The 18,258-nt window shown below is 43.8% G+C and overlaps 1 protein-coding gene across 1 annotated transcript in view; it reads right to left on the bottom strand.

The window, feature by feature from the left end:
• The window catches only part of adarb2 (adenosine deaminase RNA specific B2 (inactive)), a 230,757-nt gene that overhangs the window by 67,437 nt on the left and 145,062 nt on the right, over positions 1-18,258 (bottom strand). Inside the window, exons 2-3 of the mRNA XM_052483319.1 lie at positions 3,824-3,910; positions 2,066-3,045 (exon numbers count right to left, since the gene is read on the bottom strand). Of these exons, the coding sequence (XP_052339279.1) occupies positions 2,066-3,045; positions 3,824-3,910 (1,067 nt within the window). The remainder of the gene's footprint in view (positions 1-2,065; positions 3,046-3,823; positions 3,911-18,258) is intronic.

Here is an 18,258-nt window from a genome sequence, read left to right as displayed (position 1 = left end):
ATTGTGTGCCCCCCCCAACCCCTCTTCTACGCTGCTGCTACTCTCTGTTAATCTCATATGCATAGTCACTTTAACTATACATTCATGTACATACTTCCTAAATTGGCCCGACCAACCAGTGCTCCCGCACATTGGCTAACCAGGCTATGTGCATTGTGTCCCACCACCCGCCAACCCCTCTTTTTACGCTTCTGCTACTCTCTGTTCATCATATATGCATAGTCACTTTAACCATACCTAAATGTACATACTGCCTCAATAAGCCTGACTAACAGGTGCCTGTATAGAGCCTTGCTACTCTTTTTTCAAATATCTTTTTACTGTTGTTTTATTTCTTTACTTACCCACACACACACACACACACACACACACACACACACACACACACACACACACACACACACACACACACACACACACACACACACACACACACACACACACACACACACGCATACCTTTTTTAAAAATGTTTTGCACCATTGGTTAGAGCCTGTAAGTAAGCATTTCACCTGTAAGGTCTACTACACCTGTTGTATTCGGAGCACGTGACAAATAAACTTTGATTTGATTTGATTTTATTCACATCGAAACACACAAAAAAATGATTTTTTTTTGTCATTTGTTATAGGCAGTTTGTCAGGACATGTAACTGTGGATCATTTGACTAATATGCTTGTTTATTGACGTGCTGACGGCGCACAGCAGGAGGTTTCTTCCTCTCTCTCTCTTTCTCCCAGATCTGAATGGGTCTCTCGGATCCGAACCCGCGCGGGTCTGTTTTCAACAGTCATTTTCAGAACGGGTCTGACACACATATCAGAAATTATTTTATGCATATTGTGTCGGGTGGGAAAGCCACGGAGCCATTTCGGAAGGGACCAAACTTTTTGGACCCATTAAGACCTCTAGTACACACTACGCACACACTCAGACTACACTGCATACACCATACACACAAATACCATGTATAAACAGACGCACGCATAGCTACAGGTATCTGTGTATTTTTTGACATTGATGAACAACGTATCAACTATTTGTCTTAAATGTATACAATAAATATTGTTCCTTATTAGAGCCTACAACAAAATGAATGATACTGTTGGCCTAGGTTGCCTAGATACCTAGATTTGTGCGATTATAAACATGTCTAAAGTGAAAATAACATTCGCAGCTGATGATTGAATTGGCTAGAAAAATGTTTCCCTGGTAGTGTTACCTTCGATATATTTTGTTCATGTCCCAAATGGCATCATATTCTCTATATTGTGCACACCTTCTGTTAAGGGCCACTATCTAGAGAATAGGGTGACATTTTGCACACAACCTTAAATGCTGAATTGAAGGTTAAAATGTCCAACCACAGAATCCAGCCCTGAATGACTTTGGGGTCTAAAATGGAAAAGTTCCTCAAAACGTGTTTGCCTGGTCTGATTGCTATTTACATATTTGAGTAAATGAGCACGGGATTGGGTCAGTGGTTTGTTTGTCGATTTGCTCTTTGCTTTTCGATCTCCTTTGGGCAAGAGATTGAATTAATGTTTGTAGATGCTACACCTGGGGAAACAAGAGATTGTGCAAAATTACAATACTCTACCAATTATAGCTCTGGAAACACACACACGCAAAATAGAAAAGCTCATTTTGGGAGCCATTCAGTTTTCTCTTGTGTCGGAGGCACAAGGCCAATAATTTGCTTCATTTACATCCCTTTCCGTTTGAATAGATCACTGAGCAGATTTTGTTTACCCGCAGCCTGAGCCTTCCAACGTACACACACCATTTGCATGTTTCCACTAGATACGCCACTGTCGTCACACTTCCCGTCCAAAGTAAATGATAAGTCAGCATGCTTACAAATCTCCCTTATCATCGTCCCTCCCCCTCTCCTCCCTCCCTTCGCCCCCCTGACAGCTCATCCTTACCCATATCTCCTCCCTCTTAATTACTTGTTGGATGGCAATAGTGTTTCTGCTGTGTTCCTGCTGCTTTGGTTATTACAGGACCCTGTATGGGAGAGAAGAAGCTGCCAGATGTCCTAACCAAAAGCCAAGCTACTCACCTGGGGCAAATGAGGGCATCTATTCCTGCTGGGTTTAAGGCCTCCTCTCCCCTCAGGAGCCAGCCTGATGTTGAAGAGGGCCTGCAAAGCGCATTGGGCCGCCTGGGTCTTGGCCAGCTTCTTGCTGCGTCCAGAGCCCTCGAATATCCTCCCGTCCACGCGGACTGCCATGATGAAGCTCCGCGCCCGCCGCCCCTCTGTCCTCTCGGACAGGCACACGTACCTCAGGCCTGGACGCAGCTCGTTGAGCAGCACCACAGGGGTTTTGGGGGCCTCGGTGGGGATGGTAACAGGGACCCCTGCCAGCCGCTGCTTGGCCTGCACCATTAGGTCCAACGTGTGGCAAAGTAATCGGCCGTGTCGGAGGGCGCTGGAGAGGCGCAGCTCGCTCTTCTCCGACGCCGACCGGTAGAGGGAGAAGCTGTCGCCGACTACGCCACCACATGATGACGGCTCAAACTCCTTGAACAGAGTGTCTGGGAAGTCTGCCGCCTGGTCCGAGGTAAAGTCTGCAGAGGGGTTGCCATGGTTACCCATGGCCAGGTGAGCCTGAGGAGCGTTGGGAAACTGAATGAAGGACTTGAGGGCCAGCTCGGCCGCCCTCATCTTAGCTTTCTTCTTGGTGGGGCCAGTGCCCTCAAAGGTGAGGCCATTCACCTCTACGGCGATTGAGAACAGGGGTGCGTGGACCGGGCCGGTCTGCGATACCATGCGGTACTGGAGGCCTGGCCTCAGCTCATTCAGCTGCACCAGGGCATTCTTTGGTGAGTCCGACCACAACAGTTTCTTGTAGATCAGACGGAGTTTGCACAGGTGTCCGTTATTGTCCTCCTCCAACGGCCGCTTTCTCTTCAGACCGGAAGTCCCACCTCTAGATGTGTCCGATCTGAACAGTGATTGGCGGTCGCCGGGGACAATAGAACAGCAGTCCTCTAGGTTACCAATATTTCGGTTCTCTTTGACCTCAGTGCTACTGGTGCCTGACAACGACAAGAAAAGGAAACAAAACAATTTAGAGCAATAAAAACATTGTTTAGAATAAAAGTAACTAATAAATGCAGACATAACTGTGTGGCGCTCCATATTCACTATATTTCAGTGTGCAATAGAATGAGATTCAGAAAGCAACGCTCTTGGGGCAGATTTAGCCACTTGATACACAATGAAAGGGTAATGAACAGATCTACCAGTATCCCCCAGTCGACAGTCCCCAAAGATCATAGCGAGGGAGGCTATCTTATTTAAGTGTTCTAAAATTCAAATCCAAATCCCCTCAAATGGGGTATTATCTGCCAAATCATTCTGTAATCTGCTGCAAAATTGGTTCTGTGACTCTGAGGTTTAAGTGAGAGAGTATTTGTTACTGTACCTAATGCAAAGCAGCAATCTCTTTTGTAATGGGGGGATTGTATTGCATTGAAAGTTACACACATGGGGGTGAAAGAGCAAAGCTATCGGCCTTATTTCAGACTTCTATTCTCTACGAGGACAAAGTTGGAGCAGCTGTGCTATCATGCTCTGCTCTTCAAACCGAGTTGCAGGGAGAAAGAAGCACATTGCATTTCTGAAGAATGTTCACAAATTTTCATATATACACTTTCATATCTGGTCTACAGTACAGGGTATTTACAGTATGTGGAAGCAGTACTGCAAGACAAATTTCTCCTTGGGATGAGTACAGTATATCATAGGCTATCATATCATCAGTGGCTGTGCATCCAGTATGTTGGGAGGAATATCCTGAGTGGTGTGACTTACTTAAAGTGTCCTCATCCTCTGTGCTGGTGGTCCCAGGGCTCATGTACTTGAAGGGAGCGATCAATGCAGAGAGCATGCTGACTTTCTCTGTGAACAGAGAGGAAAGAGACAGACAAACACACCATGAGTGCTACTGTGGAATGAAACAGTGTTACTGATACACCGACACGTAAACACACTCTTCCTACACACTCTACACATGGAGAACGGCTGGTCTATCCTGTCTTTCTCAGTCCATTTCTCCTCCTCCTCCTCCTCCTCTTTCTGCTTAGAGAGCAGTGCTCAAACTATTGATCATTAAGAGATATTAGGTGTTGGGGGAAGTGAGGAAGTGGTTTCTAATTAAAGGGGTTTGACTGGCCTGTCGGTGTATCTTCAGCCTGGGCTGAAAGCACCAGACCCAGCGGTGATGGACTCTAATAGGGTGTTACACTGTAAACAACACGCACACCTGGAGGCAGGAACACCAGGGGGACCTCTAGGGAGACTACCTCAATCCATTGTATTTAAAGGGATGGCACAGCAGCCCACATATTACTGTACCCATCCCCTTTAATTACACTAGACCACTGTTTCCCAATCCATTGCTTGAACTCCTTCGCTCCCTCCCTCCCTCCCTCCCTCCCTCCCCGTTGAACAATACTGAAGGGTTTGATGATTCACAATGACACACACGGCTGCTCTCTAAGAGCTGTGGACAGATCAGCCGTGTCCCAGTGGGGTGAAATTACAATATACCACTCTGCATTGTGACCTAATTACAGTATAACTAACACCAGCAAAATGCAGCTGTTAGTCGGTCTGTCCATTAGAGAAAACAGCAGCAGAAGGTCTCGGCACACACTGACTAGTTTCTAGATAAATCAATCTATATGCTGTTAGCTATGTCTCTAGAGGGCAACTTGATTCTACCCATGTAATTATTGTCGTTGCAGTGTTTTCTCTCAAACGTTAGATCCTGACATGGCCGGGTTCATAGTGTTTGCTAAATTAGCAAACACACCATCTAACACTGTAGCTGTTGAAGCGTTTCTGAAGACATGTCTTCTGACCGGGAACCTTAAAAGACAAACGTCCACACAAAGTGTAAAACACAGCTCAAAATATGAGTAGGGCAATTACCACATGCCGGCATAAGTTTCCACGTGGGCCTCAGAAGCCTTTAATGTATTTTTTTTATCATCGTGTTGTGCCTTAGGTTCTGCACCACCCACTCAACTCAACAACCTCTGCCAAGTGTTGACGTTCACTGGGCTGTGAGGGGCTAGAGAGAGAGAGAGAGAGAGACAGAGCCAACCCACTGATATGTATGACATCATCAGCCTGATGACTAACAAAGAGATGGAACTCATTCAGGACAGGTTTACAGGAAATGTTGGTCTCAGATCTCAGATCTAGTTAGGTATGGCACAGTAGTAAAGAAACATACTTTTAACATACTGTAGGCATTGCTCAGGTAAACTGATAAGATATTAAGTCAATCATACATACAGTAAGGACAGAGATTCGGATAGAGATGGATTTTGGCACTGGGGATTGTGAAGAGAACAACCTACACCCTGTAAAATAGGGATTTGCCTGTTGTATAATACAGCTCTTACTAAAACCAGGTTTGCCAAGTTTGGCAGGTGAAGTGTGTGTTTATGCATGCATGCATGTGTGTGTGTGTGTATGCAAATTCACAATGAGCAGATGATAAGGGCCCTGTCTACTTTATCCTTTCTTTTCCTGGTTCAGTGCAGAGGGAGGGTAATGAGCCAATCACATTTCCCTGTGGTTCCTTCCACATAACGGATGGGTCAGATGAGCGACGGGAGACATTAGAAATAGGCACTGAGGGAAATCATTGACTGGCTTTCTCCCCCCCCCCCTCTCCATCTCTGTCTGTCTCGCGGGCCACAGATTAAACAGCTCTGAACTGGTAAATGAGAGAGGCTGCATTGTCTCAGTGAGCTGCCGGCCACACTTAAAATCTGATTTCTGTCCGATGGCTCAGCTGATCGCTAAGCAGCTGATCACTAGCTGCATCAATAAACAGCTTGTGTGTGTGTGTGTGTGTGTGTGTGTGTGTGTGTGTGTGTGTGTGTGTGTGTGTGTGTGTGTGTGTGTGTGTGTGCATGCTTGTGTGTGCCAGTGCATGTGAATAAATTACTCTCCAGTCAGTGTGTACACACATAAATCCACTGGCTTACATAAAAACCAACACATATCTTTTACAGCCAAGATTCATGACTGCATTTAACTGCTGTATTGGAGCTAGGTCCCAGGTTGGTCCAAATAGCACCTTATTCCCTAATTAGTGCACTACATTTGAGCAGGACCAATAGGGCTAAGGTCAAAAGTAGTGCACTATAAAGTGAATAGAGTGCCATTTGGGACACACATATTTCTTTATTTTAATCGTTTTTTTTGTGTTAATTTAACCTTTAACTTTATACCTCTTCACCCAATGCCTTTCTACATTTGATAATCTCTTGTACAGTGCTTCAGTTCATACCAACAATCTCAAGTGCTGTCATAAACTGTCATGATAGGCTGTGCCAAACATTATAGGATTCATTAAAGGATTATGCAGACATATTGACAGGCAAGGTGGGAATAGCAGTATGTCATCCAAGGACTGAGTGATTGGGGTGTGCGTGTGTGTATGTGTCTTTGTGTGTGTGTATGTGTGAGTTTGTGTGTGTGTGTGTGCCAGTGTTTTGGGTAGCAGTCGGATGGATATTTAGCACCTGATTAGTGCCACAGAAGACAGAGGAGCCAGGCCATCTGCTTTACATGTGTTCTCCTGGACCATGCCAAGGACAGGACTTTAGGAGACAACCCAACCCAAAGACACAGCCCACAGCCAGACCTAGCTTTCTACCCCAACACCACCAGCCCTAGCACCAACCACTAGCACCAGCCCCCCCAGTGCCAGCTGCATAGCCCCAGCCCCAGTCTTACCCCAGTCCAACCCCCCATTCCGCAGCCCGAGCACCAACCCAAGCCAAGCTCTAGCCATGCCCAGTTTATTCCAGTGTTTGGACCATCCAGTTAACCAATCGTATGGCATGATGCTTGATTGAATTAGTTTAATCGTATCATCTTCATGCTCATTCACATTTGGGCAAAACTCAAGAGAAGGAAGGCAAGGCCATATAATCTTCACATCTTGAAACTGATACAGCCAGGCTCTAAAAAGAAACATGTTTACAAAAACAATACTGCACATCGATGGAAAGGCTCTTGAATCCAACGTATTTTTATTAGAGGAGGAATGTGAGGCCAGCATAGCAATGCAAAGCCACGAGGGCATTGAGAAGATATCAAAGCTGTGCTTGAACTGAACTGAAGTGGGCACTCGTTATTACACACCATTGTGACTAGGCAGGGAAATGCAGAGGAGAAAAACAGTGTCAATGAATCATTGATAGTGAGGAGAGGAAAAATTCAATAACACTTCTTCTTCCATTATGGCTTTTAGACAGAGAGATACATAGCACCCACTCACTCTCACACAGTCTCAAAAAGGGGCTTGATGTGGATGAGTATCATTGAAGGGCCTGCTCCAGTGTCTGTGCTGATGCTATGGTAGCAGGACCTATTAAACTGAGCAGGTTTCCTGTCAAACACACCACCATAACATAACACACACCTACCTCGCTTCTTAAAGCACTCACCTCACCGAAGAGCGCTACTGGTTCTTTACAAAAACACTGTAACACGAGAGATACGACTTCCTTCTTTGCATCATAAAAGCTTTTCAATGTTAGAGCTCGGATACTGCACGGGACAAAAGGCTTTTGGGCCTAATGCATTCAATAAATAAACCTGGCATTGCATGATTTCTGCATTTGCACCTAATGTAGATAGTGGTGGATGTCCTTGTCTTCAACCTTCAGTGCTTTCAGGGATAAAATTGCACACTCCCTTTGTGAAATGGTACCAGAAAGGGAATAGGACTTCTACAAGACAAATTCAGGGTAGATAGGAAAAGAGAAACTGACAGATTCCCAACGTGGACCCACAATGCACTTGAATTCCTGTTCCTACACAAATAACCTCACCCAATTAAAACTGTTCATCTCTTTTCTTCTCTGTTATGTCTGATAGTGTTCACGGATGATGATTACTACCTGATAAACAGGGGATTTAATGCACAGTCGTCTTTTTCCTCTTTAACAGAATATTAATGTCGGTCAGGCCGTCATCCATGAGGGAGACTAATTAACAAACATGATAAAGACTAGACACGCAGACAGACAGACAAAGATTTGATGTGCTTCCTCCCTCGGGGTCTGTTGCCTTAATAATCCGAAAATAAACTTCTCATATGTATTTACAAGGTACAGTGACAGAGACGCAGATAAGTCTGGAGTGTAATGAAACGATGCAGCCAGGTCTGTGATTACGTCTTGCACTGGAAAGTGTTTTGCAAAGTGTTTTGCATTCCGCAAGGATCTGCCTGTCCATCCACCCGTCTATCCTCTCCGCCCCATAACTATCCATCAGGGCATGACCAGACAGACCACTATGGCGCTCCATTCGCCTTCCAATCTCAGAGTGTTGGGCTACCATTCAGCGGGTGTAAAGTTAGAGATGAATCGGGCTCTGCATGTAAAACTTCCATGAGCACCGTGTGTAATCCAGACCCGCAGGGACTCTAGAGAGAGCAACGCCACAGCCTGAGTATTCGTTTACGAAAGGAGGATGAGTGAGATGGAGTAAAAGGTGAAAAACCAGACTGCAACAGTTCCATGACAGATAACTTGTGTGCGAGTCTGCATATACTTTACATATATCCATCCTTTTTGTCCATCCCTCCATCTCTCTCCCACTCTATCCATCTATTCCTCCACCTGTCCATCTCTTTCTCTTTCTCTTTCTGCCTAGGGGAGCCTCATGAACAAAATTAACCTGGCTGTCTGATTTACGGCGACGCCATCTTTATGCGGCCATTAGGACACCTATAATCAGGCTCTGTGTTTACACTACTTTGTTCAGCAGAAATTGCTGCACCGATGGTCCCGGGAAGCACAGATGGGACACGGACACTTTTTCATCGCCTGTTCCATACGACAGCGCCCAACACATCTGGTATGCAGCGAGGAAACATCTTTGCACTAATTTGTTTGTCACTATATATTGAAAGGACTATCTGTCATTCTGCCATGCTTTGGTTGCGTCGCGGCGTGATGTTTGAAGACTTGGCTAGTCATAAGTTTCAGATGCGCGGCCACTCAGGACACACTTACAGGAGCAGCCCATCTGACTGATGGAAATGAACGGAGGAAAGAAAGATGAGGAAAGAAAAAAATGATGAAATGTGTCCCTGATTTAAAGCAGACATAATTTCCCCATGAATCATCAGCACTGTTTGAATGATGTTACTATGTTTTAATTCTTCCCACTGCGCAACACAACAATAAGTATTTGGTTATTGGAATACAACGGAAAGGGAATAAGCTACACTCTTCTCATGTGTCTGTAGTCATGTGACTGTCACCAAAAATGTACGTCATGGGTAAACAAGAAACAAATACCAACTGGCACCACATTTCACAATATGGAGAATGAGAGATGTTTGAGTGTGAGGGGGGGGATAACTAACGTTGCATCCCAAATGGAACTCTATTCCCTATATAGTGCACTATTTTCACCAAAACCCTATGGACCCTGGTCAAAAGTAGTGCACTGTATCGGCAAATGGCATTTAGGACGTAAACTAACACTATGGTGTATTTCCCTCCATTCAGGCACTGACTGCCCTCTATATTTCACACAATCCTGCCGCTAGAAATTGCGATAAATATGAACTGACAGCTCATGATATCCCATTTCCAATCCTATGCTCCACACTAAGTGTGATTCAGAGTCAATTAAAGAACTGTTTGATGTTGATCCATTCAGACTCAGAAATTAAGCACAGGGCTGGTAGTATTTACTGTGTGTGTGTGTGTGTGTGTGTGTGTGTGTGTGTGTGTGTGTGTGTGTGTGTGTGTGTGTGTGTGTGTGTGTGTGTGTGTGTGTGTGTGTGTGTGTGTGTGTGTGTGTGTGTGTGTGTGTGTGTGCTAACCTGTGTAGAGCATTCTACCATAAAGCAGAGAGGAAAATGTAAAATACAAACCTGTGTTGGTCGGGACAATGTAAATGATGTGATTCTTTCTTTGTGATTTTTCCCTAGGCATTCTAAACTACAAAAATACATTTAACGGGCCTGGGATGTACTAGTGCTGTTGATGTGGAATGTAAATGGCATTGGCACTAGCACAGAAATCTATCTTTTTCTTTGAACCAAACCAGATGCATTTATCAAAAGACAGCCACTTCGCAAGTCCCTGAGAAGTACATTAATGTAGCAACGGGGATTAGGCTTGGCAATATCAGCTGCATTAGGGGGAACATCCCAGAGAGCAGGGTGTCTTTTGTTATTGTATGTCTACATGTAAAATGCATTTTTAACATTCATTTAAATGGAGGAAGGGAAAGGTGCTTCTTCCTTTTGTGGTTGGCTAAGTGGTTCAAACTGGTCCAAAGTATATTGGAGGGTGAAAAGCAAACCTTTTTGAAGGAGTACTGTAGACATTAATGACAAATTGCTAAAGAAGAATGCTAAAAGCGTACCCGTGAATACATTACACTAGTCACAGATGAGGAGAGTAGAGTGGTGACTACACATGGTCATTAGAATAAGAGTTCTCCTCTAGGGGATCTATTTTAACAAACCTAACGCAATGGTGAATCTAAGCGCTGGTGGTAGTGTAACGGATGTGAAATGGCTAGCTAGTTAGCAGTGGTGCGCGCTAAATAGCGTTTCAATCGGTGACGTCACTTGCTCTGAGACCTTGAAGTAGTGGTTCCCCTTGTTCTGCAAGGGCCGTGGCTTTTGTGGAGCGATGGGTAACGATGCTTCGTGGGTGACTGTAGTTGATGTGTGCAGAGGGTTCCTGGTTCGCGCCCGGGTATGGGCGAGGGGACGGTCTAAAGTTATACTGTTAAAGTAGCACTATAGGTTTGGGGGTGAGGCAGAAATATTTGAGCTATTTTCACCACCACAATTATAGGCGCAGTTGCTGGTGGTGGTCTCGAAAGGGCTGTGTTTTGATGAATAAACCAGTTGTGGGTGTGTCGAGGCTTGGCCCCTCTCCTGCCAATCAGAACATGCTTCCTGGCTAAATTAACTACAAAAGTATTAGTGGATTTGGCAATTTCAGCCACAACCTGCTGCTGAAAGGTGTATAAAATCAAGCACACTGCCATGCAATCTCCATAGACAAACTTTGGCAGTAGAATGGCCCGTACTGAAGAGCTCAGTGACTTTCAACGTGGCACAGTCATAGGATGCCACCTTTCCAACAAGTCACTTCCTCAAATATCTGCCCTGCTGGAGCTGCCCGGTCAACTGTAAGTGATGTTATTGTGAAGTGGAAATGTCTAGGAGCATCAACGCGAAGTGGTAGGCCACACAAGCTCACAGAATGGGACCGCCGATTGCTAAAGTGTGTAGCGCGTAAAAATAGTCTCTTCTCGGTTGCACTACCGAGTTCCAAACTGCCTCTGGAAGAAACGTCTGTCATAAGAACTGTTCGTCGGGAGCTTCATGAAATGTCTTTCATTGGCCGACCAGCCGCACACAAGCCTAAGATCACCATATGCCAATGCCAAGCATCGGCTGGAGTGGTGTACAATTTGCCGCCATTTGACTCTGGAGTAGTGGAAACGCATTCTCTGGAGTGATGAATCACGCTTCTCCATCTGGCAGTCAGACAGACAAATCGGGGTTTTGGCGGATGCCAGGAGAACGCTACCTGCTCCAATGCATAGTGCCAACTCTAAAGTTAGTTGAAGAAGGAATACTGGTCTGGGGCTGTTGCTCTTGGTTCGGGCTTGGCCCCTTAGTTCGAGTGAAGGGAAATCTTAACTACAGCATACAATGACATTCTAGACGATTCTGTGATTCCAACTTTGTGGAAATAGTCTGGGGAAGGCCCTTTCCTGTTTCAACATGACAATGCCCCCGTGCACAAAGCGAGGTCCATACAGAAATGGTTTGTCTAGATCAGTGTGGAAGAACTTGACTGGCCTGCACAGAGCCCTGACCTCAACTCCATTGAACACCTTTCATTAAAAAAAAATTGGGGGTTAGATCAGCTTGAATATTGTAAATAGATTGTAGCATCCATCAATGTAATTGTCTGCTGTCACACCCTGATCTGTTTCACCTGCCTTTGTGCTCGTCTCCACCCCCAACCAAGTGTCTCCCATCTCCCCCCATTATCCTGTGTATTTATACCTGCGTTAACTCTGTCTGTTGCCAGTTCATCTTGTCCCATCAAGTCTTACCAGTGTGTTCCCGTGTTTCCTGTACTTTAGTTTTTGTTTATCCTTATCTTCCCATTTCTGACCTTTCTGCCTGCCGTCCTATACCTGCCTGACTCTGATTTGGAATATGATTCTTTGCCTGCCTTGACTTACCTTTTGCCTGCCCCTTGACCTATAATAAACTCAGACTCCTGTGTCTGCATCTGGGTAACAGCATGAGCCTTGATAGTCTGTATAATTTCCAATCCCCAATATATTGTTTAGTAAATATATGTATACACATACACATACACATACATGCATACATACACAGATACAGTGGAGCAAAAAAGTACTTAGTCAACCACCAATTGTGCAAGTTCTCCCACTTAAAAAGATGAGAGAGGCCTGTAATTTCCATCATAGAGACACTTCAATTATGAAAAACAAAATGAGAAAAAAAATCCAGAAAATCACATTGTAGGATTTTTAATGAATTTATTTGCAAATTATGGTGGAAAATAAGTATTTGGTCACCTACAAACAAGCAAGATTTCTGGCTCTCACAGACCTGTAACTTCTTCTTTAAGAGGCTCCTCTGTCCTCCACTCGTTACCTGTATTAATGGCACCTGTTTGAACTTCTTATCAGTATAAAAGACACCTGTCCACAACCTCAAACAGTCACACTCCAAACTCCACTATGGCCAAGACCAAAGAGCTGTCAAAGGACACCAGAAACAAAATTGTAGACCTGCACCAAGATGGGAAGACTGAATCTGCAATAGGTAAGCAGCTTGGTTTGAAGGAATCAACTGTGGGAGCAATTATTAGGAAATGGAAGACATACAAGACCACTGATAATCTCCCTCGATCTGGGGCTCCATGCAAGATCTCACCCCGTGGAGTCAAAATGATCACAAGAATGGTGAGCAAAAATCCCAGAACCACATGGGGGGACCTAGTGAATGACCTGCAGAGAGCTGGGACCAAAGTAACAAAGCCTACCATCAGTAACACACTATGCCGCCAGGGACTCAAATCCTGCAGTGCCAGACGTGTCCCCCTGCTTAAGCCAATACATGTCCAGGCCCGTCTGAAGTTTGCTAGCGAGCATTTGGATGATCCAGAAGAAGATTGGGAGAATTTCATATGGTCAGATGAAACCAAAATATAACTTTTTGGTGAAAACTCAACTCGTCGTGTTTGGAGGACAAAGAATACTGAGTTGCATCCAAAGAACACCATACCTACTGTGAAACATGGGGGTGGAAACATCATGCTTTGGGGCTGTTTTTCTGCAAAGGGACCAGGACGACTGATCCGTGTAAAGGAAAGAATGAATGGGACCATGTATCGTGAGATTTTGAGTGAAAACCTCCTTCCATCAGCAAGGGCATTGAAGATGAAACGTGGCTGGGTCTTTCAGCATGACAATGATCCCAAACACACCGCCCGGGCAACAAAGGAGTGGCTTCGTAAGAAGCATTTCAAGGTCCTGGAGTGGCCTAGCCAGTCTCCAGATCTCAACCCCATAGAACATCTTTGTAGGGAGTTGAAAGTCTGTGTTGCCCAGCAACAGCCCCAAAACATTACTGCTCTAGAGGAGATCTGCATGGAGGAATGGGCCAAAATACCAGCAACAGTGTGTGAAAACCTTGTGAAGACTTACAGAAAACGTTTGACCTCTGTCATTGCCAACAAAGGGTATATAACAAAGTATTGAGATAAACTTTTGTAATTGACCAAATACTTATTTTCCACCATAATTTGCAAATAAATTAATAAAAAATCCTACAATGTGATTTTCTGGGAAAAAAAATCTCATTTTGTCTGTCATAGTTGAAGTGTACCTATGATGAAAATTACAGGCCTCTCTCATATTTTTAAGTGGGAGAACTTGCACAATTGATGGCTGACTAAATACTTTTTTGCCCCACTGTATATATACTGTATATATAAATATAAATACATATACATCGAACATCTTTGGGATGAATTCGAACGTGGACTGCGAGCCATGCCTAATCGCTCAACATCAGTGCCCGACCTCACTAATGTTCTTGTGGCTGAATGGAAGCAATTCCCCGCAGCAATGTTCCAACATCTAGTGGAAAGACATCCCTGAACAGTGGAGGCTGTTATATCAGCAAAGGGGGGACCAACTCCATATTAATGCCCATGATTTTGGAAGGAGATGTTCAACGAGCAGGTGTTCAGATACTTTTGGTCATGTGGTCTATGTGGTCGCTTCAAGTTGTGTATTTATGGTCCTTTATGTATTGCATTGGCATCAACTCCGATTAGAATGTTAGTCCGTTATAGGCTAGTTTGTTAAATAGCCTGCCCCACATTTGCTAAATATGCAGTCCACATTGTTCTAATCGCATTGCTTCAATATGGAAATACGTTGTTAAACACGCTATAGCATTTGCACTGATATAGGGGCTAGGCCTACTGGAAACGGACATGTCAAACATAGTCAATAACCAAGGTTCTAATGAAATTCTAATAAAATACAATTCTAATTTAAAAAACTTGTTTTAAATAGGCTATGTCTAATATACAGTTCGTATAACACAGACAAGGCAACTAAGACTATGGAGAGTTTTACGCCCATTCAAAGAGAAAGGGGGAATATCCACTCACCGTTATACTGCTCGCAAATTAAATGTTTTCACTTCTCCATAAATAGCAGATGGAATTGCATTGCATTCGAGCCATGTAGCTTATATTATCACCATAAACCCATGGATGGTGAATATTTCCAATACGTTTGGTTTTTAAATTAAGGAAATGAAAAACAATCAATCTGCTTTTTAAACCAACAACAGTATTTCTAAATAAGATCTGGTCAGAAGCATGATATCATAAATCGCTTCTCTCGTTCCATGGCATTGCGTGCAAACGTAGGCTTAAATGTATTTACCCATAACGTTCACAAGTCTATACAAACTACTAGGCTCCTGCCAATTGTATCGCTGCGTTGTGCAAGTATATATATATATATATATATATATATATATATATATATATATATTAGTATATATATTATATATATATATTATATATTAGTTTGGAGGAGCGCGCGTTTTTGGTAAACTGACGCTGGGCGCTCTTTGAAAATGGGGATGGATAATTTACGTGAAGAAGCGAAATGAAGTATGCATGTATGTGAATTTTAAATAATGAAAAAGAATGAGGGCAAAACCTCCCAAATTTTTCAAAGCACCCTCACTAGACCAGTAGACCAACCCCTTTATTCACAAGCTACTTGGCTATTTTTTGTGCCCTTTTAAATAATACAACTGTGGGATTTTTTGCACGGATACGTGGTGAAAGGGTTTCGTTGTATTTCTCCTGCGAATGGTTCTTTAGGGTTTCACTGATGTGGAACGCTCGTCACCGTCACCGTGTCCTAATGCTGCTAAGAGCGTGTCCTCTGTCAGAATCAAGTGTCATGGATCACATAGACCCTGAGGCATTTTAAGGCCAACAGTGTTGCCTAAGTCACACACACACACACACACACCTTCACTCAAATAGGTCTCCATCTGAACTCCAAGTCGACTCAAAATGAACTTCAGACAAAGTGCAAACTCTGTTTAAGTGCAATACAGTTTTCTAGTCCCAAATCAATGTGCCTTATGTCAGGACAATCCGTTGCATTTGTCAGGAGTGTACATTCTCTCAGAATTACTGTACATAAACAGTTATGATCAAATCAATAGCGGCATGTGCATGTGGCCAAATCATTAGGACAGAAATATAAAGGGAAATATATAGCCTAACATCAGCCTGAAGCTTTATGCAACACACAAATATTAAAGTTCACCATTCATATATTGTTGTTTGTCTCTCATACATTCAGCTACGTACTTGGAGACTTACACAATACACTGGCAACACACTGGCTGACTGACGTGGTTTGTACCCTTCACATTGCTACTCTGCAGCGAGCGTTGAATAGCTGGGAGATGAGCGAGGCCCTTAGTAAGACACACTGGTTGAATTGGTGAAGAGGGCTTCATTTGTGCTGCCTTCATGGCTTCTTTGACTTTGAAGTGCACGGCACACCTGACTCATATCTGTATCTGAACCACTAACTGACTGGTGTGTTAGTGCTCATTTCCGTTCCTCCCTTTGAAGCACTGAGAGACAGAACTATTTTCAGAGGCCCTAAAATCCCACTTCACATTATTATAGAGGAATTATGCCTGCAGTGTGTGTATGCAGAGATCTCTCTCACACTCAGTCAGTGTATGGACTTAATATAGCGCTCAGTAACTGTAGTGAACATCAGCTAAACCTAGCATAGATGACTGCTAGATGACTCTGTCTATACTGTGTATTCCTACCCTTTCTGTCTTAAGTTTACCATATGTTTCCCAGTCGAGACAGTTCACTCATATATTATGACAACATTTTGTGATGTTTTTGTTTGTTTTGGTGTGTTCGGCAGGTTTGTCGGAGTTACGTAGCCAAAGTCCACGCCCCTTCGTCAGTGATTGTTCAACAGTAGGGATTCTTCAATTAAATGTTCGTTGTCATTTGATGATATGCAACTAGTTTTCATGTATTATTTTCACTTGAGAAATACTGCACAAAATATCTTATTTAGATGTAAAAAAATCTCTCTCTCTCTCTCATAAAGAAGCAAGCAGTATATGTGTTCTGTAACCCTGAGGCTGCTTGATTTACACTGGCCTACCTCCCGCCCCTGAGGGGGATCAGTAAAGACACCCTCTGTCTCATGCTGCCAGTCTTCACACACAACACACTGGCTATAACCCCTTATATTCAAACACTGTGTCTACACTATAGCTATACCATTTGGGAATAAAGAAAATACTTTTCTACCCCAACATAATTCTGGCTGACACCTTTATGCTCAGTGACCTTTACATACTACAATGCCAATTTTACTGTACGTCAACCACAGAGGAGGCTCCTCAGAGGAGGAAGGGGAAGACCATCCTCCTCAGTAAAAACATGGAAAAAATGATCATTTTTAGATAATAATATACTAAATACAGTGCCTTGCGAAAGTATTCGGCCCCCTTGAACATTGCGACCTTTTGCCACATCTCAGGCTTCAAACAAAGATATATAACTGTATTTTTTTGTGAAGAATCAACAACAAGTGGGACACAATCATGAAGTGGAACGACATTTATTGGATATTTCAAACTTTTTTAACAAATCAAAAACTGAAAAATTGGGCCCGCCGGTGTAACTGCTTACTGACTATACGCTGCAACATTACTGCATTATTGTAGCAAGTTTACTAATATATTAGTTCTATTAGCTATGTTGACTAGGACGTTACTTTAGCTAATATGGGGGACAACGATGCGGGCAGTATTTTATGACTGTCACGACTTCTGCCGAGGTCGTTGCCTCTCCTTGTTCGGGTGGTGCTCGGCGTTCGACGTCACCGGTCTTCGAGCCATCATTGATCCATTTTTCATTTTCTATTGGTTTTGTCTTGTCTTCCCACACACCTGTTTTCAATCCCATTCATTACCTGTTGTGTATTTAACCCTCTGTTTTCCCTCATGTCTTTGTCAGAGATTGTTTATTGTCAGTGTAGTGTTGTTTGTTGTATAGGTACGCGACGGGTCTTCGTACCCATATTTTGTTTATGTTCTTTTCCTGTTTAGTGTTATGGAGCATGTTACTAGGACATTATTAAAAGACTCCATTTTACACTTCGTTTGACTCTCCTGCGCCTGACTTCCCTGCCACCTATACACATATGCCTGACAGAATCTCTGACCCTACAATATGAAGTCAGCAGGAGAGGACACTATGCTCATGGAGCTGGAGGAACGCGTTCAGGAACAAGCGAGGGAGCTTGACTGTATCAGCTCCGTCATGGATCGCATTGTCCAGAATATGGATGGCTGGGAGAGACATGGAGTTTCTCCAGCGCCACCACCACCACAACCGGAATCTCCCTTGAACGTTTTGTCCTCTTCGGAATCGAAGATCCATTTATCCCTACCCACGGGATACAACGGAGATACTGCCGGCTGCCAGGGTTTCCTCCTTAAGCTGAACTTATATCTAGCCACGGCCTCCCCAGTACCATCTGACCGTGAGAAGAGTTACGCCCTCGTCTCATGCCTCACCGGGAAAGCCCTGGAATGG

Source organism: Oncorhynchus keta, chromosome 28 (assembly GCF_023373465.1).
Source record: "Oncorhynchus keta strain PuntledgeMale-10-30-2019 chromosome 28, Oket_V2, whole genome shotgun sequence".
Lineage (NCBI taxonomy): Eukaryota > Metazoa > Chordata > Actinopteri > Salmoniformes > Salmonidae > Oncorhynchus > Oncorhynchus keta.
This window is presented reverse-complemented; position numbering and strand designations above follow the sequence as displayed.